At 34.6% G+C, this 18327-nt stretch overlaps 1 protein-coding gene across 7 annotated transcripts in view; it reads left to right on the forward strand.

Annotated features, from left to right (window-relative positions):
- WAPL (WAPL cohesin release factor) overlaps positions 1–18327 on the forward strand; it is a 77456-nt gene that overhangs the window by 43894 nt on the left and 15235 nt on the right. For all 7 annotated transcript variants that reach the window (XM_086381171.1, XM_086381175.1, XM_086381170.1 and 4 more), the window contains 5 exons: positions 11474–11569; positions 12619–12771; positions 13042–13178; positions 13890–14001; positions 15795–16022. In XM_086381171.1, coding sequence (XP_086237297.1) covers positions 11474–11569; positions 12619–12771; positions 13042–13178; positions 13890–14001; positions 15795–16022 — 726 coding nt within the window. The remainder of the gene's footprint in view (positions 1–11473; positions 11570–12618; positions 12772–13041; positions 13179–13889; positions 14002–15794; positions 16023–18327) is intronic.

Consider the following 18327-nt stretch of genomic DNA (forward strand, 5'->3'; position numbering starts at 1 on the left):
TCATTTATTTATTGGGCTTGATGAACCTTTTCCCGGTGTGTGCTGCCATTCTATCCATCTTTTTAAAATTTTTTCAGTCTTGGTTTCATTTAGTTAGATAGTTTAGATAGTTTTCTGTTGACCGTTTTCAGGTTCTTCAACGGTATCTGTGTGTGTTAGTCGCTAAGTTGTGTCCGACTCTGTGAATCCATTCACTGTAGCCCACCAGGCTCCTTTGTCCATGGAATTCTCCAGGCAAGAATACTGGAATGGGTTGCCATGCCCTTCTCCAAGGGATGCTCCCAACCCAGGGATTGAACCCAGGTCTCCCTCATTACGGGCAGATTCTTTACCGTTTGAGCTACCCGCTGCCTAGTCAGCTATTAATCCCAATTATTAGTTTGGATCTCTTTTATATCTTCCTTTTCTACTTAACATAATTGTTTCCCTTACCTTTTTACCTATGTGGGATATGGTTACAGTTATTTTCAATATCTTTTGTCACCTAATTCTGTCATCTGTATTGTTTATAGATCTGTTTTTATAGTGTACAGAGGTGAATTTGGTAGAACCAGGTTGAAAAATAACCAGGAGGAAATTGTGCTAAGAAAAAGTATAGATGTGTTAGTCACTCAGTTGTGTCCGACTCTTTGTGACCCCATGGACTGCACCCTCCAGGCTCCTCTGTCTATGGGATGTTCCAGGCAAGAATACTGGAGTGTGGGTATCCCTTCTCCAGGAATCTTCCCGACCCAGGGATCGAACCAAGTCTCCTGTATTGCAGGCAGATTCTTTACTGTCTGAGCCACCAGAGAAGCCCTAAAGATTGGATGAGTTGAAGCTAAAATTCACGCCCTTTGGTCTTTATGGATTTCCTAGGGACCTACCACGAATACAACTATGAGCTTCTTAGAAGCCAGGGCAAAGAAGATTGTCAGGGGCCCACTGGCTTTTTAGGGAAAAATCATTAAAAATAGAAGACTCTTACTAACTTTGGGCAAGGTACAGGTTATGTTCTCATCTCTTTCTGTGCTTCAACTGAGAAGTATTGCTGTTGAGCTTTCATTTGTTATGATTGTTTAATATTTTATTTAAGAACATAAATAAAGGATATCTTTATTCCTTCCCATTTTGTAGCGATTGCCTATATTAAAGTTGAATTATTCTTTTTATTACTCTTTGATTTCTTTCTTTTACTCTTGTCTGAATTTGATTTAGTTGTTTCATGGAAATTAAAATAATTAACTGATAGAATGATGATTTATACCTTTTCTATTTTACACGTTTTCTGAGGGAATTTTAAAAACTTTTTAATATTTTTATTTGGAAATAATTTTTAAAATAGTTTATATTTGGAAATAATTTAAAAATTATAGAAGAGTCACAAAAATAATATAGTACAATGAACATTCCTTACCCTGATTATCTTAATATTTGCTTTTTCATTTGTTCTGAATAGTTAAGGGTGAGTTTGTGTATGTACATATGTATCATTAGCCCTTTACTCCTAAATACAGTGTGTATTTTCTAGTTAATGTCCACATCATCTTTAGTAAATTTAACATTGTTTCAGTATTTTTACCTAATGTGTTGCTTCAGTTTTGTCATTTGACACAGTAATGTGCTTTGTAGCATTTTCCCCTCCCTGGTACAGGATCCAGTCTAGGGTGAGGTATTTTATTTAGCTGTTTAACTGTGTCTTTAGTCTCTTTTAACTAGGAACATTTCTATAGTCTGTTTTTTATGACTTTGACATTCCCCCGATCCTCCCTTCAAAAAATAGCTTCTCATTTTGGTTTAATCTGAAGTTTCCTCATGATTAGGGTCAGGTTATTCATTCTATGCTGAAATACTGTATAAGTGATGATGTATTCTGTTCAGTGTGCCACCTCTGGATGGATGTTAATTATAATCACCCAGTTAAAGGGGTAGGCCCTTATATAGTTGCTGTATGATTATTTTCTTCCTCTTGTAACTAAAATGCAGTCTTTGAAGAGACTGTTCAACTACTTTGTTCTTCATACTCTTCGATTTAATATGCATGATGATGCCTTTCTGATTCAATGTTTAACTGTGCTGCTTGCAAAATAATCATTTAGTCAGTTCTCAACACTGCTGTAAGCATCAACCCATCCCTTTCCCCATTTGTTTTATTTACTTATTTTTATTTGTTTGGTTGTTTTATTTCTGTCATTATGGACTCATGAGTCATTACCTTTAAAAAAAAATGGTTCATAATTCATTATTTATTTTATAAGTACATTTGTCATGATGTGGCTAGTGTGCCTCTTCTGTCACTGTGACATACCCCCATCATTCTGTGAGCACTTTCTTAGTTTTTGGCATAACACAGTGTTCGAGATTCATCTCATATGTGCTCTGCTCCAGCCCTGGAATCAGGCCCATTCTCTGAGTTCTGTTCCCTCTAGTGAGGAGCAGAGACCAAGATTGGGACAGTAGACATGGTCTTCACTTCTTGGCCCTTTTTGGAGATGGAGATAGGAAATGCGCATCAAAACACATCCAGATTCCAGCATATGTATGCATATGCATATAGATTTCCGCACATATCTGTTCTAGAAATCATGAGTGCACACTACAATATTAGCCCGTCCCTGCAGGGTTCTCTCTTGCCTTCTGTCTTTACTCGCAACACTTTTACTCAAACCTGTAATAGGTCTAAAATAGTTACAGAGTTGCTTTGTCCATTCCACTGCAATAAATAACTCTACTAATGTGTTTAGGATTTATTTGTAATCCTGCACTTGTCCTACCCTACATTCTCTGTCTTGAGGTGTAAAGATAAATACTGTGCTCATAAGTTACTGAGATTAGTTCTGTCTGCCCGTCTCTTGGGCTTTCTGTCTTCCCTTCATTGTATTTGCTGTTCATTTGAATGGTGAGTAGGTTTGTTTGTTCTGGTTTGCTTTCACTTTTAGGTTTTTTCCTCCCTTTTATTTGTATTTATTTAATTTATTTGACTGATTATGCACAACATTAACATGCTTCCAAAAGTCAATACTGTACAGAAAGGTAAATTCAATGAAGGGTCACTTTGTTGAGCAGTGTTCTATCCCATCACTCACCCCTGGTCAGGAACTGTTAATTGTTCTCTGCTTTATCCTTTTTCTATTTCTTGCTATAAAAACAAGCATAAATTTTCTTATTTCTCCCCTTTCTTATAGAGTAAAAGGTAGCATCTATATGTGTACTTTTGCACTTAGTTTTCTTTTAAAATTTTTGTTTAGTAGTAATTCTTAGAAATCGCACCATGGAAGTTCATATAGAGATCTTCCTCAGAGTATATATATTATTAACAGGTTTTTTAAAAGAAAAGTTGACTTTAGATTGTGTTTTTTCCTTGTTCTATTCTTGCAGATGTTCTTTATATCCTTCAGATTGTTTCTTTTTAAGATTATATGTGTGTAGGATACATATACACAAGTCTGGTGTTGGCAAAATTTTATGTATTTATCAGATTCCTATCATTATTCATTCCTAACTAATTTCAGTAGCATTTGACTCAGCTAATGTATAAGAAATCTCAAATTAGTTTTCAGTAGCTGGCTTATTTTCTTTGGTTTATCCGTCCTTGGCTGTTTCTCTCTGGACTGTTTTCAAATTGCTATATTGTCAGGGACCCATCTTCCTGTTGTGGTATTCTACCATCTCTATGGAGTATTGAAGAATATGAATAGTAAGAATGGGAAGGGGAGGCAGTCAACATCCCTAGAAGGCCAGGCTCCAGAAGGTGTACTGCACTTCTGTACATGTATCATTGACTAGAACCTGGTCATATGCCCACACATGTAGCAAGAGATGTTGGAAAGTCAGGGCAAGCATGTGTCCAGCTAAATGAAGGGGAGATTGAATATTCTCTATTTAGCCATATTTCAAGATATTTTCAGCTTCTCTTTTTGTGTTTCTAAATTGGATAAGTCATCTCCCTAATACAACTGGTTCATTCTATATTTATTATATTTAGTGATAGTTTTACTTGTAAAACTGATGCTTGTTTCAGCTGATTTTTCTTTTTTTTTTTTTTTGACTCCTGCCTCATCCTAGTATCTTTTTATTTTAATAATTGTTGAGCTGTAGCCTGCTTAGTAGTTTTCAGAGTGTCAAGTATTTTATTTTATGCTTTGTTATTTGGACTTTTTAGAGCTTATGCTCAGGTCATGCTGTTTCAGGGTGATATTCTGATGTGCAAGTACCTGTTTTATAAAGTTTTACTAAAATTTTTAGAGCTTATGCTCAAGTTATGCTATTTTAAGATGATATTTTGATGTGGCAATACCTGTTATAAAATTTTATAAAATTGTTACAAATTCTTTTGAAGGTAAAACAGCTGAGTAGCAGATAAATTGTTCTCGTGGATAGGAGTTGACAATTTATTCATAAAAATAACTGTCTCTTGAAAGTTTTATCTGTAGGGTTTAATTGAATCAGGAAAAATCTTCAGTTCTACTCATCCCATGTACTTGTGGATTATACCTTTGCTTAGTGCTCTATCTTCACACTTCTGAATGTCTAGTTCTTAGCAGTAGAGACATTCTTGGTTTTAGTTTAGGGGTAGGTGCAGTTTTTCATCAAATTATGCCCTGAATATTTAAACAAACTAGGAAATTTTACTTTAAGGCTGTTTTGATCATAGTTTAAGACAATCTGAGATTATATCATTATGCTTAAAAGAAAGTTCTAAAGAGCCAAAAGGTACCCTAATCTTTGTGAAACTTTCTTCCTCAAATACTGTCTGCCTCTCCTGCCCATCTTAAACAAAAAGAAACCTTAAGAATTAAAAAAAAAGTGATATCCAGATTAATTTTCTCCCTTCTTAATTGTCACTGAAGTGCAACACACGCACCGTTGTGCACTGTGGCACTCTGCTTTTTCAGAAGTCATTCAGTTGTAGTGCACGCTGACAGAGTTACTGCTGAGAGTGCAGTTGTGTTATGATATCCTTCTGTGGGTAAGGCTGCTGCTGCTGCTGCTAAGTCGCTTCAGTCGTGTCCGACTGTGTGTGACCCCATAGACGGCAGCCCACCAGGCTCCCCCATCCCTGGGATTCTCCAGGCAAGAACACTGGAGTGGGTTGCCATTTCCTTCTCCAGTGCATGAAGGTGAAAAGTGAAAGTGAAGTCGCTCAGTTGTGTCCGACTCCTAGCGACCCCATGGACTGCAGCCTACCAGGCCCCTCCGTCCATGGGATTTTCCAGACAAGAGTACTGGAGTGGGGTGCCATTGCCTTCTCCGGTAGGTAAGGCTGGATGGATTCAAATCAGCTTACTGTATTTGTCCTCATTTAGTACACAGTGCTCTTTAAAACTCAGAAATAAGTTTGGTACTGCTAAAAAGTTCACATGGCTTAAAAGCAGTTATTCCAATTTTTTTCCCCCTTTGAGAGCCAGCTCAATAAAGAATACCATAATATTGTCATTTCTTCTTAGCTTTTCATGAAAAAACTCTTCTTACCTCTTTTTTCTAATTGTGATTCAACAAGCCAATTTGTTAACCATAGCCTTGCATTATAATTATAAAAATTGGTCCATTGTTTTTGTAGAAATTGAATTCTCTCTCATAGATAAATGCGCCATGCGCCATGCATGTGTCACTGGCATATTTTTTCTTTAGCTGTAACACAGTGTTACATTTGAGGTTCTTATTTGTCATGCCCCTGGAGAATTGAAACAAAGGAATAGTATGTTAGTATGTTTAAGATTACTAGGATTGATGATTCCAAATCTTTAGGATGTTAGAATAGTCTTAAGAGCTTTTTTACTTTTTTTTTTTGTTTGTTTAAGTATTCTTCGGAGTAGATTTCAGAAGAAATGGAATCCACAAATAAGTTTAACACTGAAAAGATAAGGAATCTAGTTAATATGATACATCTAGTTTTTAAACCAGAATAAAAATGAACAAGATTTAAGTAAGCCTGGTAGTGCAGTCGAAAGGACTCAGTTACAATTTAGCTGGGTTGCTGAGTGGTAAGAGGGGTTTTGTTTTCCATGAAAAGTTGATGGCTGTCTGGTGTTTTTGTAGGTACTGTACACAGTACCGTGTGTGATGTGTACTTAGGTGCGTGTGAAGTTGCTAGACTATTTGGAATGATGTCAAGAGCTCAGAGTCCGTGTTGGTTGTATCTTACCTCTGACCCGTGCCCCAGTGTGTCCGTATTAACCACATGCATATGTTTTTTTATTTTAACTTTTAAATAGTAGGGTGTATCCTCAAATCCTCCTGCTCCCTATAATAAACCCTATATTAACTTTGTAAAACTTTGAAACAATTAACAGTAGGGAACAGCAGTTCTCATTGGATTCACTCTTTTAGATTAGTCTTTAGCATTAAAATGGCAAAACCTTGTCAAAACTTTTAAAATAATAGTGTTTACTAAGCCACCTTAATTCAACAAAGTAAACAAAATGTTCATGAGTGTATCTTTTGAATATAACTTGTATATTTATTCTGTATACTGTTAAGCTTCAAATGCTTTTCAAAGTTCTTTTTTTTATTGTGATAAAAACTACAACATGAGGTCTACCTCATAGGAAATTGTTAAGTGTGTAGTAACTGTTAAGTGTATGTTAATTGTAAGCACAGTATTGTACTGTGGTTCTCTAGAATTTTTTCATGTTGCCTGACTGAAACTTTATACCCATTGAATAGCAACTCCCCATTTTGGCCCCTGTCCAGCCCCTGGCAACCACCATTTCTATTTTTATTGAGTTTGACTAGAATTCTTACAAGTGGAATCATGCAGTATTAAGTCCTTCTGTGACTGGCTTATTTCATTTAGGGTAACATCCTGAAGGTTCATATTATAGCATATGATAGGATTTCCTGTTTTTTTTTTTTTTTTTTAATGGCTGAATAATGTTCTGTTGTGTGTGTAACATTTTCTTTATTCTCTGTTGATGGATAATTAGGTTATTTCTACCTTTTGCCCATTTTAAAAAATACTGCATTGAACATGGAAGTACAAATATCGAGATCCTGTTCTTAATTCTTTTGAATAAATACTTCAAAGTGGGATTGCAGGATCATATTTGTTGTTCAGTTGCTTAGTCGTGTCCGGCTCTTTGTGACCCCATGGACTGCAGCATGCCAGGCCTCCCTGTCTTTCACCATCTCCCAGAGTGTGCTCAAATTCATGTCCATTGAGTCGGTGATGCCCTCTAGCCATCTCATCCTCTGTCCGCTTCTCCTCTTGCCCTCAGTCTTTCCCAGAATCAGGGTCCTTTTAATGAGTCAGCTCTGCGCATCAGGTGGCCAAAGTATTGGAGCTTCAGCTTCAGTCCTTTCAATGACTATTCAGGGTTGGTTTCCTTTAGGCTTGACTGTTTTGATCTCCTTGCTGTCCAAGGGACTCACAAGAGTCTTCTCCAGCACCGCAGTTTGAAAGGATCAATTCTTCAGTGCTCAGTGTTCTTCTGTTCAAGTCTGTTGCCTGTTTTTCTTTTCCTTTTTTTTTTTTTTGCTATTGACTTATAGGAGTTCCCTGTATATTTTGGATAGTAATCTCTTATCAGACAAATGGTTTGAAGATTTTTCTTCTGTTCGGTAGGTTGCGTTTTCCACTCTTGATTGTTTTCTTTGCTGTGCCGCAGCGTTTCATGATGCAGTGCTAGCTGTTTGTGCTTGCTTTTGTTCCTTGTGCTTTTGTGCTTGTGCTTCATGGCAAGAAGTCATTGGTGTAACCACCGTTAAGTACCGCCCCCCCCCCCCCCGCCCATGTTTTCTGGGAGTTTTAGCTTCAGGTCTTACCTTAAAGTTTTAAAAATATTTTTGTGTATGGTATAAGATGAAGGTCAAGTTTCATTGTTTTGCATGTGGATATCTAGTTTTTCCAGTACCGTTTGTTGGAGAGACTATCTCCACTGGTGAAGATAATTTGACCATATATATGTGGATTTATTCCTGGGTGTTACATTCTGTACACTTGGTCCATATATTTGTCTTTGCATCAGTACCCTACTCTTGATTACTGTAGCTTTGTAATGTTTTGAAATCAGGAAATGTGGGGCCTCTGGGTTTTTTGTTATTTCTCAAGACTGTTTGGCTATTCCGGGTCTTTAGAGAGTCCATGTAAGCTTTAAGTTTGGTCTGTTTCTATAGAAATTACCGCTAGGATTTTGACAGGCATTCCATTGAAGTTGTAGATCACTTTGAGTAGTGTGGCCATTTTAACTACTAAGTCGTCTAATCCATGAACAAAGGGTGTTTTTCCATTTCTTTGTGTCTTTTAATTTCAGCGTTTTGTAGTCCTCAGTGCACACAAATCTTTTGCCTCTTTGGTTAAATTTATTCCTGAGCATTGTATTCTTCTTGATGTTGTGAATGAAATTCCCTTCCATCTCCGCTTCTGATGTCCTCTGTTGGTGTGTATAGTGCAGCCTTGTATCATGTTGTTGTTCAGTCACCGAGTCGTGTCTGGCTCTGTGACTCCATGGACTGCAGCATGCCAGGCTCCTCTCTTTGTCCTCCACTATCTCCCAGAGTTTGCTCAAATACAACTTTATTGAATACATTTTTATTTGTTCTAATGGGTTTTTTTGTGTGTGAAATCTTTATGGTTTTCTATATACAAGATTATGTCATTTGTGAACAGAGAAAATGTTTTTTTTTAATTTGGATGCCTTTTATTTCTTTTTCTTGCCTAATGACTTTTGTTATATGTTCAGTATTGTGTTTAATCAGTGAGAGTGGACATCCTTACCTTATTACTGATCTCAGAGGAAAAGCTTTCATTTTTTTCACTGTTGAGTATGATGTTAGCTGTGGGCCTTTTAAAGTATGACCTCTGTTGAGATAATTTCCTTCAGTTTCTGTTGTTGAATGTTTTTCATTAAAGAGAGTTGGATTTTGTTTAGTGGTTTTTCTGCACCAATTGAGATTATTATGTGATATTTGTCCTTCACCATAAAGGTGGTGTATCACATTGATTGGTTTTCATGGTTGAACCAACCTTGCATCCCAGGAATAAATCCTATATATAGTTAGGATGTATGATCCTTTTAATGTGCTGTAGAATTTAATTTTCTAGTATTTTGTTGAGGATTTTTGCCTCTGTATTTATCAGGGATATTGTTGAATTTTGAGATGAATTAGAACAGTATATCCCAGTCTGCTTTTTATAATAGTATTTGTTAACAGAGTATGTTTATGTCAGTTATCCTTTTTATTGCAGTCCTCTGTTATGTGAGTAGATTGTGTGTGTGTGTGTGTGTGTGTGTGTGTGTGTGTGTGTACACTCCAATTTTCTGAACTCAGACTTGCACATCATCACATAATAGTTATTATAATTAGTACTATCAGTGATAATACTTGTATACTACATACTGTTTCAGGCACTCTAATATGTGTTTTACATACATTCATTTAATCCTCACAACAACCCTTTTGCAGTAGATACTGTTATGAATGCTGTTTTATAGATGAGAAAAATATTTAGTAACAAGTAGCAGTAGAACTTACTATTTACCTGGATTTTAACCCACACCATGTGGTTGCTGTCTCTCCTTTGTAACTGTTAGGTGTATTGCCACTTGCAGTTAACTAGAAGGGGGTCTGTTTAATATACATCTATATTTTGCTATTAATTAAAAAGATTTTATTGGAGTGTAGTTGACTTACAGCGTTGTGTTAGTTTCCGGTGTAGAGCAAAGTGAATCAGTTACACATATACATATACACACTCTGTTTTAGATTCTTTTCCCATGTAGGCCATTACAGAGTATCGAGTAGACTTCCTGGTGCTACACAGTGAGCTCTTACTTGTTTTATGTGTAGCGATGTGTATGTTTTATGTGTAGTAGTCCCAATCTCCAGGGTCTGTTTAATTTAGAGCATTGACTTCTGCTGTTTTGTTACTGGTGGAAGCGGATAACCTTTATATTATCCAAAATATTCTTACTTGAAATCAATGCTTTTTAAAAATAAGTGCTTCAGGTTTGAGGCACCTATTCTTTTAAAAAGTCTGTTATCTTCCTGGGCTTATGGCTGTGCTTTGGGTATTTGAGGTGAAATGAGGGATCTAACAACTAGCAGGCATGTAAATTATATAGACATTGAGAGAAAAATAGTAAGGAATAGAGGTTTAAAAATTTATGTTGAGTCTGCTCTGTGTGGTTGTGCCTCACAAGGCCTGATAAGTCATTGCATAAACTGCTTTAGTGTACTAACACTGCATTACTTTATGCTAATATATAAGAATCCTAATGTGTTTGTGTACACAGTACAAGTGAGACTTTCTGCTTGATGTAAGTTTCACAGTAGATTCCTCTTCACATTAAGATTTTCTAATAAAATTAGTATGTGAATTAGTTTAAACTCTGTCTTTTGAAAAATCAGTTCTTGAGCTTACACAGTTGTTTTTGTCACAGCATGGTTATTTTGAAGAAAATATTTATATAAAAAGATAACTTTGTATGATGCTCAATTCCAATAATGTTACTTCACTGAGGCTAGTAAGGGAAGATGGTTAATTTTTTATGTAGATTTTTGGCCAGCCTTGAAGTATGTTTCTTTTCTTGTACTCCTTTGTTTTTTATATGTAATACTGAAAATACAAAGATTATTAATTATACTCTTACAAACAAAAAATCTCTAATGAGATTATTTGAAGTTTAAAGGGCATAATTTAACATCATTTTGTAAATAATGGAGAAAATGTTATCAGTCTGTTTAATCAGTTTCCTTTTGAAAATGAAGATTTGTTCCTTTTAATACAGATTTAATTCTGTGGATTTGATTATGCAGGCTCATAGTTATTTATACTCAGTTTTTAAATTCAAAGTGTTAAAGCTGAAGGGTCTTTTTCGTAAAGTTTATTGCATATTGATTTGGCAGTAAACTAACTTGTAGTAGGGTGGGGTGATTTACATCTTTATCCTACCCAGTATGCATTTTTATACATTTTGCATGTATTTTAGTATGTAGTACTGAATTAGATTCCACTGTGTTATGTAATATTTGGTATACATACCATATTTACTTTTATATAAAACCTGAAAAAAAAAACCCTGAAAACTTTAATAATGACACTCATCTGGAAACACACCAGTTTCACCTAAATGAATAAGGACTTTTATCCCTTCTTGTAAGCTGGCTGATTTTCATTGTTGGAAGAATGTAGGGCATGAATCAGTAGTATGAGGAATAAAGAACAGGTTGAATTAACTGTATTGATTAGTAAGTTAATATGAGCCAAACAAGAGGTTTAAATTTCTTTTCTTGGTTGGTAATAGTTGCCCAGAACACTGATTGTTGATTTTGTGTCAAAATAGGACGGTGGCTCCATATCTGCCATTGGCGTGGTAGGAGCATAATGGTAATATAAATCAGAGATTGTGTATCTTGGCTTCCCAGTTGGTGCTAATGGTAAAGAATCCAATTTATATAAATTATTCTTTGTGATTTTTAGTTTTAAAATGTGACAGTCTTATAAGGATGCAGAGTAAGATGGAAATAGTTGATATTTTTCTCTTTCCTCTAGTCTCCTACAAAAGCCGTATATAATGCTAGACATTGGAATCATCCAGACTCGGAAGAACTACCTGCACCACCAGTAGTAAAACCTCAGAGTGTCACAGTAAGTGAACTGTACTCTTCAATTTCATGTTTGTATGAGGAATATTAAGCAGTTGCTATCTTCATTCATAATTTGAAAGTCTCTAGCTTTTCTGTTTAATAGTTTATTTTCAACTTCTTCACTAAAATTTAGTGATTTTAGTTTAATTTACTGGAAAAGTAAGGATTGTGGGCAGGACAACAGAAATTCTGGTGTTACTAGGTTATGAATGAAGGCCTTAAAAATACTGGACAATTTTTGATCCACATTTTATGGAATTTTTAAATGATGGAGAGCTATATCAGTATATCCTACACTGATCTTAAAGTGGCTTTGAGTGATTAATTTGTTTTTTAGAGCAGAACTTTTTTCTTGCATTATACTAATACCTTTCAATTCAAAACACATTTGAAAAAGATTTGTAGCAAATTATTTGCTCCAGAATAACTGGTAGGATCATGCATTAATACTTACAGACTAATAGTGACACCTCAGTCATATGGAGCTATCAAAGAATGAGTTCTTTATAGACAATAAAAAATAGGGATAGAGATCATCCTAAAATGTACAGTTCTCTGTCTTCTTGATATATTAAGCTCCTTTTAGTAGTATTAAACCATTATTGTGCATATTAGGTATTATTGTGCATGCTCTTATGGCTGATTTTTTTCTACCGTGAACTGTGGACTCCTATACTTTACAAGTTCTTTTGTCTATCTGTTGTCGTTTTCCTCTTCCTGTCTCTCCTGAGTTGTTTGTCAGTGCTATTTTTGTATGTCATTTTGGTTCTTTATTCCTTCTAATGATTCTGGACATGGATAACTAATTGTATGAAATGTTAGGTTGAAAAGACCAGAATAAGTTCCTGAGTGGTTCTTCTGTGAGTAAAACACATATAAGTCTTACCTGATAGTGCATGGAATTTTTGAAGTATCCCCAGAGGCCTCCCCCTACCTTTGAGGGCGAGAATTGGGGTTTTATTACTCTAAAGCTAAATTTACCAAGTAGATGAGATGTTACTATTTTTATATATTTATTTAGAACAACTAATTTAATACCTTTATTAATAGGTGAGGCTGTCTTCAAAGGAGCAAAATCAAAAAGATGATGGAGTTTTTAAGGCTCCTGCACCACCACCCAAAGTGATAAAAACTGTGACAATACCTACTCAGCCCTACCAAGATATAGTTACTGCACTGAAATGCAGAAAAGAAGACAAAGAAGTAAGCATCCATATACAGTTTTACTGCGTGTGGATAGAATTTTGTATGTAATTTAGCCTTTTAATGTCTTGAGCACATATCAGTAAACTGAAACTGAGTTTTGAACCACGAACTTACTTTGTCCTACTACTACCAATGTTTTTAAAAGACTTGTTGGTTGCCATCTAATAAACTTACTTTATACACTTTTAAATACAGCAGAGCAAGTTCATAGATTTAAATATGCTACTTCGTAGTTACAGAAGAGGTGGACTTATTTTTTCTTGGCAGTTGTATACTGTTGTTCAGCACGTGAAGCACTTCAATGATGTGGTGGAATTTGGTGAAAACCAAGAGTTCACTGATGACATTGAGTACTTGTTAAGTGGCTTAAAGAGCACACAGCCTCTAAACACACGTTGCCTTAGGTAAGATCTTATTTTTATATTTGAAAATTGTATGCATGCTCCTCATTAAAATTTTTTAGCTCAGTGGAGCCAAACATTTGCAATTTTTGTTATCATAGGTGTAGGTTATAGCCAGTGATGTTAAAATGTGATTGATTTCTTTTAAGGGACTTGATCCTACATGGACTAAAGAAAGTTGGATGGTACAGCATTTTAGCATAGCATAGGCTTCAGTTTCCAGATGTTTGAAAGTGTTATGCCAAAGAATCTTTTCTTTTTTAGCACCAGATTTTATATAAGCAAGTGATAAATGATTTAAGCATGTTTTGATTTGGATCATCTTTGGCATACTATAATGGTTTGAAAATCTTGGTTTGAGTGAATTATCCAGTCATTTGGAATATGTCCAATTATATATTTATACTTTTTATGGATCAGAAACATGGAAGATTCCTAAGATGTTTTTGCGTTTAATGGTAGCAGTAATACAAAGGATACACTGAAGACAGTCGTGTATTATGTGTTTTTTTAATATAGCGTACCTAATCACATACTGTGCATCAGTGAGTATTTAATAAATTTGGTTTGCCCATGTGATCTGCATGGGCAATGCTTTGACACACATAAACCCCCAACCCCCGAGCATTCCATTGTTTATTTAGGTATTATGCAAATTAAAACAAAACACACTAGCTATTTTCAGTCCCCTTCACCTAGTCTCTTTTCTTCCAGTGTTATTAGCTTGGCTACTAAATGTGCCATGCCCAGTTTTCGAATGCACCTGAGAGCACATGGAATGGTAGCAATGGTCTTTAAAACCTTGGATGATTCCCAGCATCATCAGGTATTTAAGTTTCTGGGGTTGAGAAGCATTATTTTAGAATTCTAGTTTATATTTACTAAATTTGTTTTTGTTGTTTAGTAGCTAAGCTGTGTCCCAACTCTTTGCAACCCCAAGGACTGTAGCCTGCCAGCCTTCTGTCCATAGGATTTCCCAGGCAAAAATACTGGATTGCCATTTCCTTCTCCAGGCGATCTTCCCCACGCAGGAATTGAACCTGTATCTCCTGCATTGGCTAGGCAGATTCTTCACCTCCACCAGTGAAGCCCCATATTTGCTAAATATTTAGAAAAACTTAATGCCAGGATTTTTTGCTTAATAAATCATTTCAGACTATTTGCTCAACATTTTTTCCTCCTTGTCAGTTTATACTGTTAACCATTGTCTGACATGACATACCTACCATACTGAATACTTAGTTCTGTAAGCATTGATTACCTTAAATCAGAAAGTACTTGGGGAAGAGGGGGGACAACTTTTACTACTTTGTGATATTAATAGCATGGATAAAAACTTTAGATATTAACATTTTAAATATTTTGCTTGGATGTTGAATCCCATTGTGAAGAGGAATCACATCTTCATCTTTATTATGACTTGACACTTTCTCTTAAAAAATAGAGCATATTTACATATAAAAGTTAGGTTTAACATTTTCAAAGTTAGAAAAAAATCATTACTAATCATAAGTGGTGGTAATTTGAAATGGCTTTATTATATTTTTATTCAGGAAAATTATATTCGAAGTCTAGATTAGGTAACAGAATCTAATACTGAGTCTTCTGAAACTGAAAGCAATACACTTAATAAGCCCAAATGAAGATAAGTCAGTTACCAAGTTGTAGCAGGTTCAAAACAATGAGGAAGAAGAGAAATAAGAATTAATGTGCTTTCTTACGAAGTTATGAGAGGACCAAAGCATTAATATATATTCTTAGCAGCAGTGGATCTCTAAAGCCTTATTTCCAAACATATTTTGCTCTGTAAGCAGTTAATTAGAAACCTAGTTTGAATTTTAGAGATTTAAAGTTTAAATTTTAGATAGTTAATTGTGTTTCTGTGCATTGAAATTCATGTAAGATCAAGTACACTTCAATTAGATATATAGAAAAAATGTTTAAGTACAGAATATCCCAAATGTTGGGAATATTCTAACATAGACCTCTTTGTTCTGTTAATGCTTATCTATATCACCTTCAGTACATGTAGAGTTTATAAGCTGAATGTGCTAACTACCTGATCTGAATGATTTTGAGAGCACATGATATTAATGATTTTTTAAAAAAACTACTTGGTTCAACCAGACCTGATAGGTTTATTTTAAAGAAATGAGTCTGATATGTTTCTTCGAGCATCCTGAGTTTATGTATTAACACAAACTCAGCTGTGTTTATTTTTTTTAAATACATTTACATTATTGATTTTAAATGGAAATTTGACTTCACTATATTATAAAGAGCAAAGAGTGAAGTATAAAGTAGGATTATATAGCTGAAAAAAAGGTCTTGTAAACTCTTCATTTAGCACAGAATGGCCAGAAAAAATATAATTCCACTTAAACACTTCTGAGACATTTGTATAGAGAAAGTCTGTAGAAAGGAAAATTTTAAGCTGTGGTACTTTATGTATTTATTGAAATCACATTTCCCTAGAATATTTTAAGAGGGAGATTTTCACTGAATAAACCATTTTCAAGGTTTCTAAATGTAAACAAATGTCAAAATAGTCTTTTGTTGCCTGAAATTGTCACTAATTGCTTACATTAACTTTTTTTCCCCTTTTTGGGTCTGTTGAAGAATCTGTCCCTTTGTACAGCTGCCCTCATGTACATTCTGAGTAGAGATCGTTTAAACATGGATCTTGATAGAGCTAGCCTAGATCTGATGATTCGACTCCTAGAACTGGAACAAGATGCTTCTTCAGCTAAGCTGCTGAATGAAAAAGACATGAACAAAATCAAAGAAAAAATTCGAAGGCTCTGTGAAACTGTACACAATAAGCACCTTGATCTAGAAAATATAACGGTGAGTTCCTTCCTTTGGTTGTAAAATGAAAATGTCAGTTTTTTTTAAATGTAGGAACTACATTTAGGCTACTAGGAACTTGAATTCTTAACACTATATGGGTTTTAGGAATAAAGATTTAAAGGATCTTAAGAAAGAGCCATATTCAGTGAGCATTCATTTATTTCAGAGTATCTCAGGATGTCTGATTAACTGCTGCAAGGGACCAAGACTCAAAAGGGGGATTCCTAGGCATGAACCCCTCCGTAGAGCAATGTCCCTCATACACAGGGTCATGGCCATGGCTATGCTTATGCTCAGTACAACTCCCCAAGTTTAAGATGATTATGTTGCTTTTGGTTGATTTTAGTTTTACTTTCCTCTGGCTTTTTTAAAAACTCGTAGAATCAAGAATATCCCCAAAGATTAGTAGGCCAGTGGAAGATAACTGGCCTTGTCATTTTGAAAAAATAAGATTATTTATTTATATATACTTGACTTTCAGACAGTTCCAACATTATATAATTATTGGTTTTTCTACTGTCCACTAAACTGAAGACTGCAATATTTGCTTTCAAAAATTACAGAATGCTTTGTGCTAGCCATATAATGACTTATGATTATTGCTCTTCTTAGTTAAGGTAGAGTAGGGAATAGATTCAGGTAGAGTGGGAGTTGAGGGGGAAAGCAAGTTAACATTAAAAGATAGGATACAAAATTGACATGTATTTAGTACTTTCACTTACTAAGATTAGAAAATAGCTATTATGCTCAAGTGTGGATAAACAATCATTCTACCTCACCAAACTATTTGTATCCTAATTTTAAAATACATTCATACTTTTAATGTTAACATTTTTAGAACATATACTGTTTTTTAATGCTATAAAGGAATGTTTGAGCCTATAATTTTTATTTGCTGCATAATTGAATAAATACAGCTTTTAAAAATTATTGTTACTATCATCATTATAATTTTCTCTCCCAACATTTAGATTCTTTCCAGGCATTTGCTCTTAAATAAAGATGATAAACTTGCGTGTTGAATTTTTTCCCATCATTTATTGAATTTACTAGGATGGGAAATACCAGTATAATAACTGTGCTGTGTTAAGTAGTTAACTCACATGATTAAAACGAGAACACACAGTTGCTAATATTAGGATGCGGTGTGCCCCCCGCCCCCCACCCTTCAGCTAATCTTGGGTATTGTGTTCGTTTTAAATTTTAACAATAGACATTGTTTTGTACAGTGACTGTCTCCTACACATTGTTTTATTCATTACTCAACCTGTTCCTTGACATATGTTGCTATTCCTGATGTACCATGGAAAGATATTTTTAAATATTAATTTTATAATATTAAAATATAATTCAAATAACAGAGCTCACAATTGCTGAATAGTATTCTGATTAGTGATTTGGTTGTGTTTTTAACTCTTTGACAACTATTCCAGTTTCAAATAAAATGTTTGAATTGTAGGCTATTTTAAAATAGTAGCATATTATATACTGAATATAGCCTAAAATACCAAACAGTCCTTTTTAATGCCTATAGAAACAAACAATAAAGTTGCTTTTTTGCATCAGATCTTACGAATGTTTGTTGTATTAATATCAAATTACTATGCCCTTTTCTTCTTAAGCAAAGAAAGCCTCATTAGTCTTCATTTTCACTGCTGTGACTCATGAGCTAACCCTGCCCAAACTGATCTTATTACATTACTCTTTCAAGGACTTAGAATGAGAATTGAGCAAAATTATATCTATTTTTGTGGTGTTGAATTCTAGATCTGTATTTGTCACCTTGGACATCAACCTTGTTCTTTTAAAGTACAGAATAAAATCTGTAAGGTATAAAATAAAATCTCTTCTAAATAAGTAATATTAAGATTTTTTGCTGATAAGATCTGTTTTTTTGCATTTCTAAATATCTGATTTATATTCAGTTCAAAATGGGCCCGCAAGACTTAGTGTAAACTTGCATCTTTCAAAGCAGTAAGCTTTGTGAAGATAACCAGGTCTTTTCAGCTTTGTTACATTAAAGCATTTCTTTGGTTATATTAAAGTTCCTTTATTGTCACAGGAACCAAGTTGCCCTTTTAAAAGAAATTGAATTAAAAAGTAAAATTAATAATTGAAGGCAAATGAAGGGATGGAAAAAAACCTAGCCTGGTTTATCAATATGGCTCTGAGTGTTCTTTGCTTCCTCCAGTAGTAGTCCTAAATCATTGTTTATATATAATTTTGTCATAGAGGCCAAAGTATCCAAGCTGCTAACTCTGTAGTATAAAGTTTGAAATTGGTGAATATGAAACCCTAAAAA

Source organism: Bos grunniens, chromosome 28, assembly GCF_055505025.1.
Source record: "Bos grunniens cultivar Pamir isolate PY7600 chromosome 28, Bosgru_T2T1.0, whole genome shotgun sequence".
Lineage (NCBI taxonomy): Eukaryota > Metazoa > Chordata > Mammalia > Artiodactyla > Bovidae > Bos > Bos grunniens.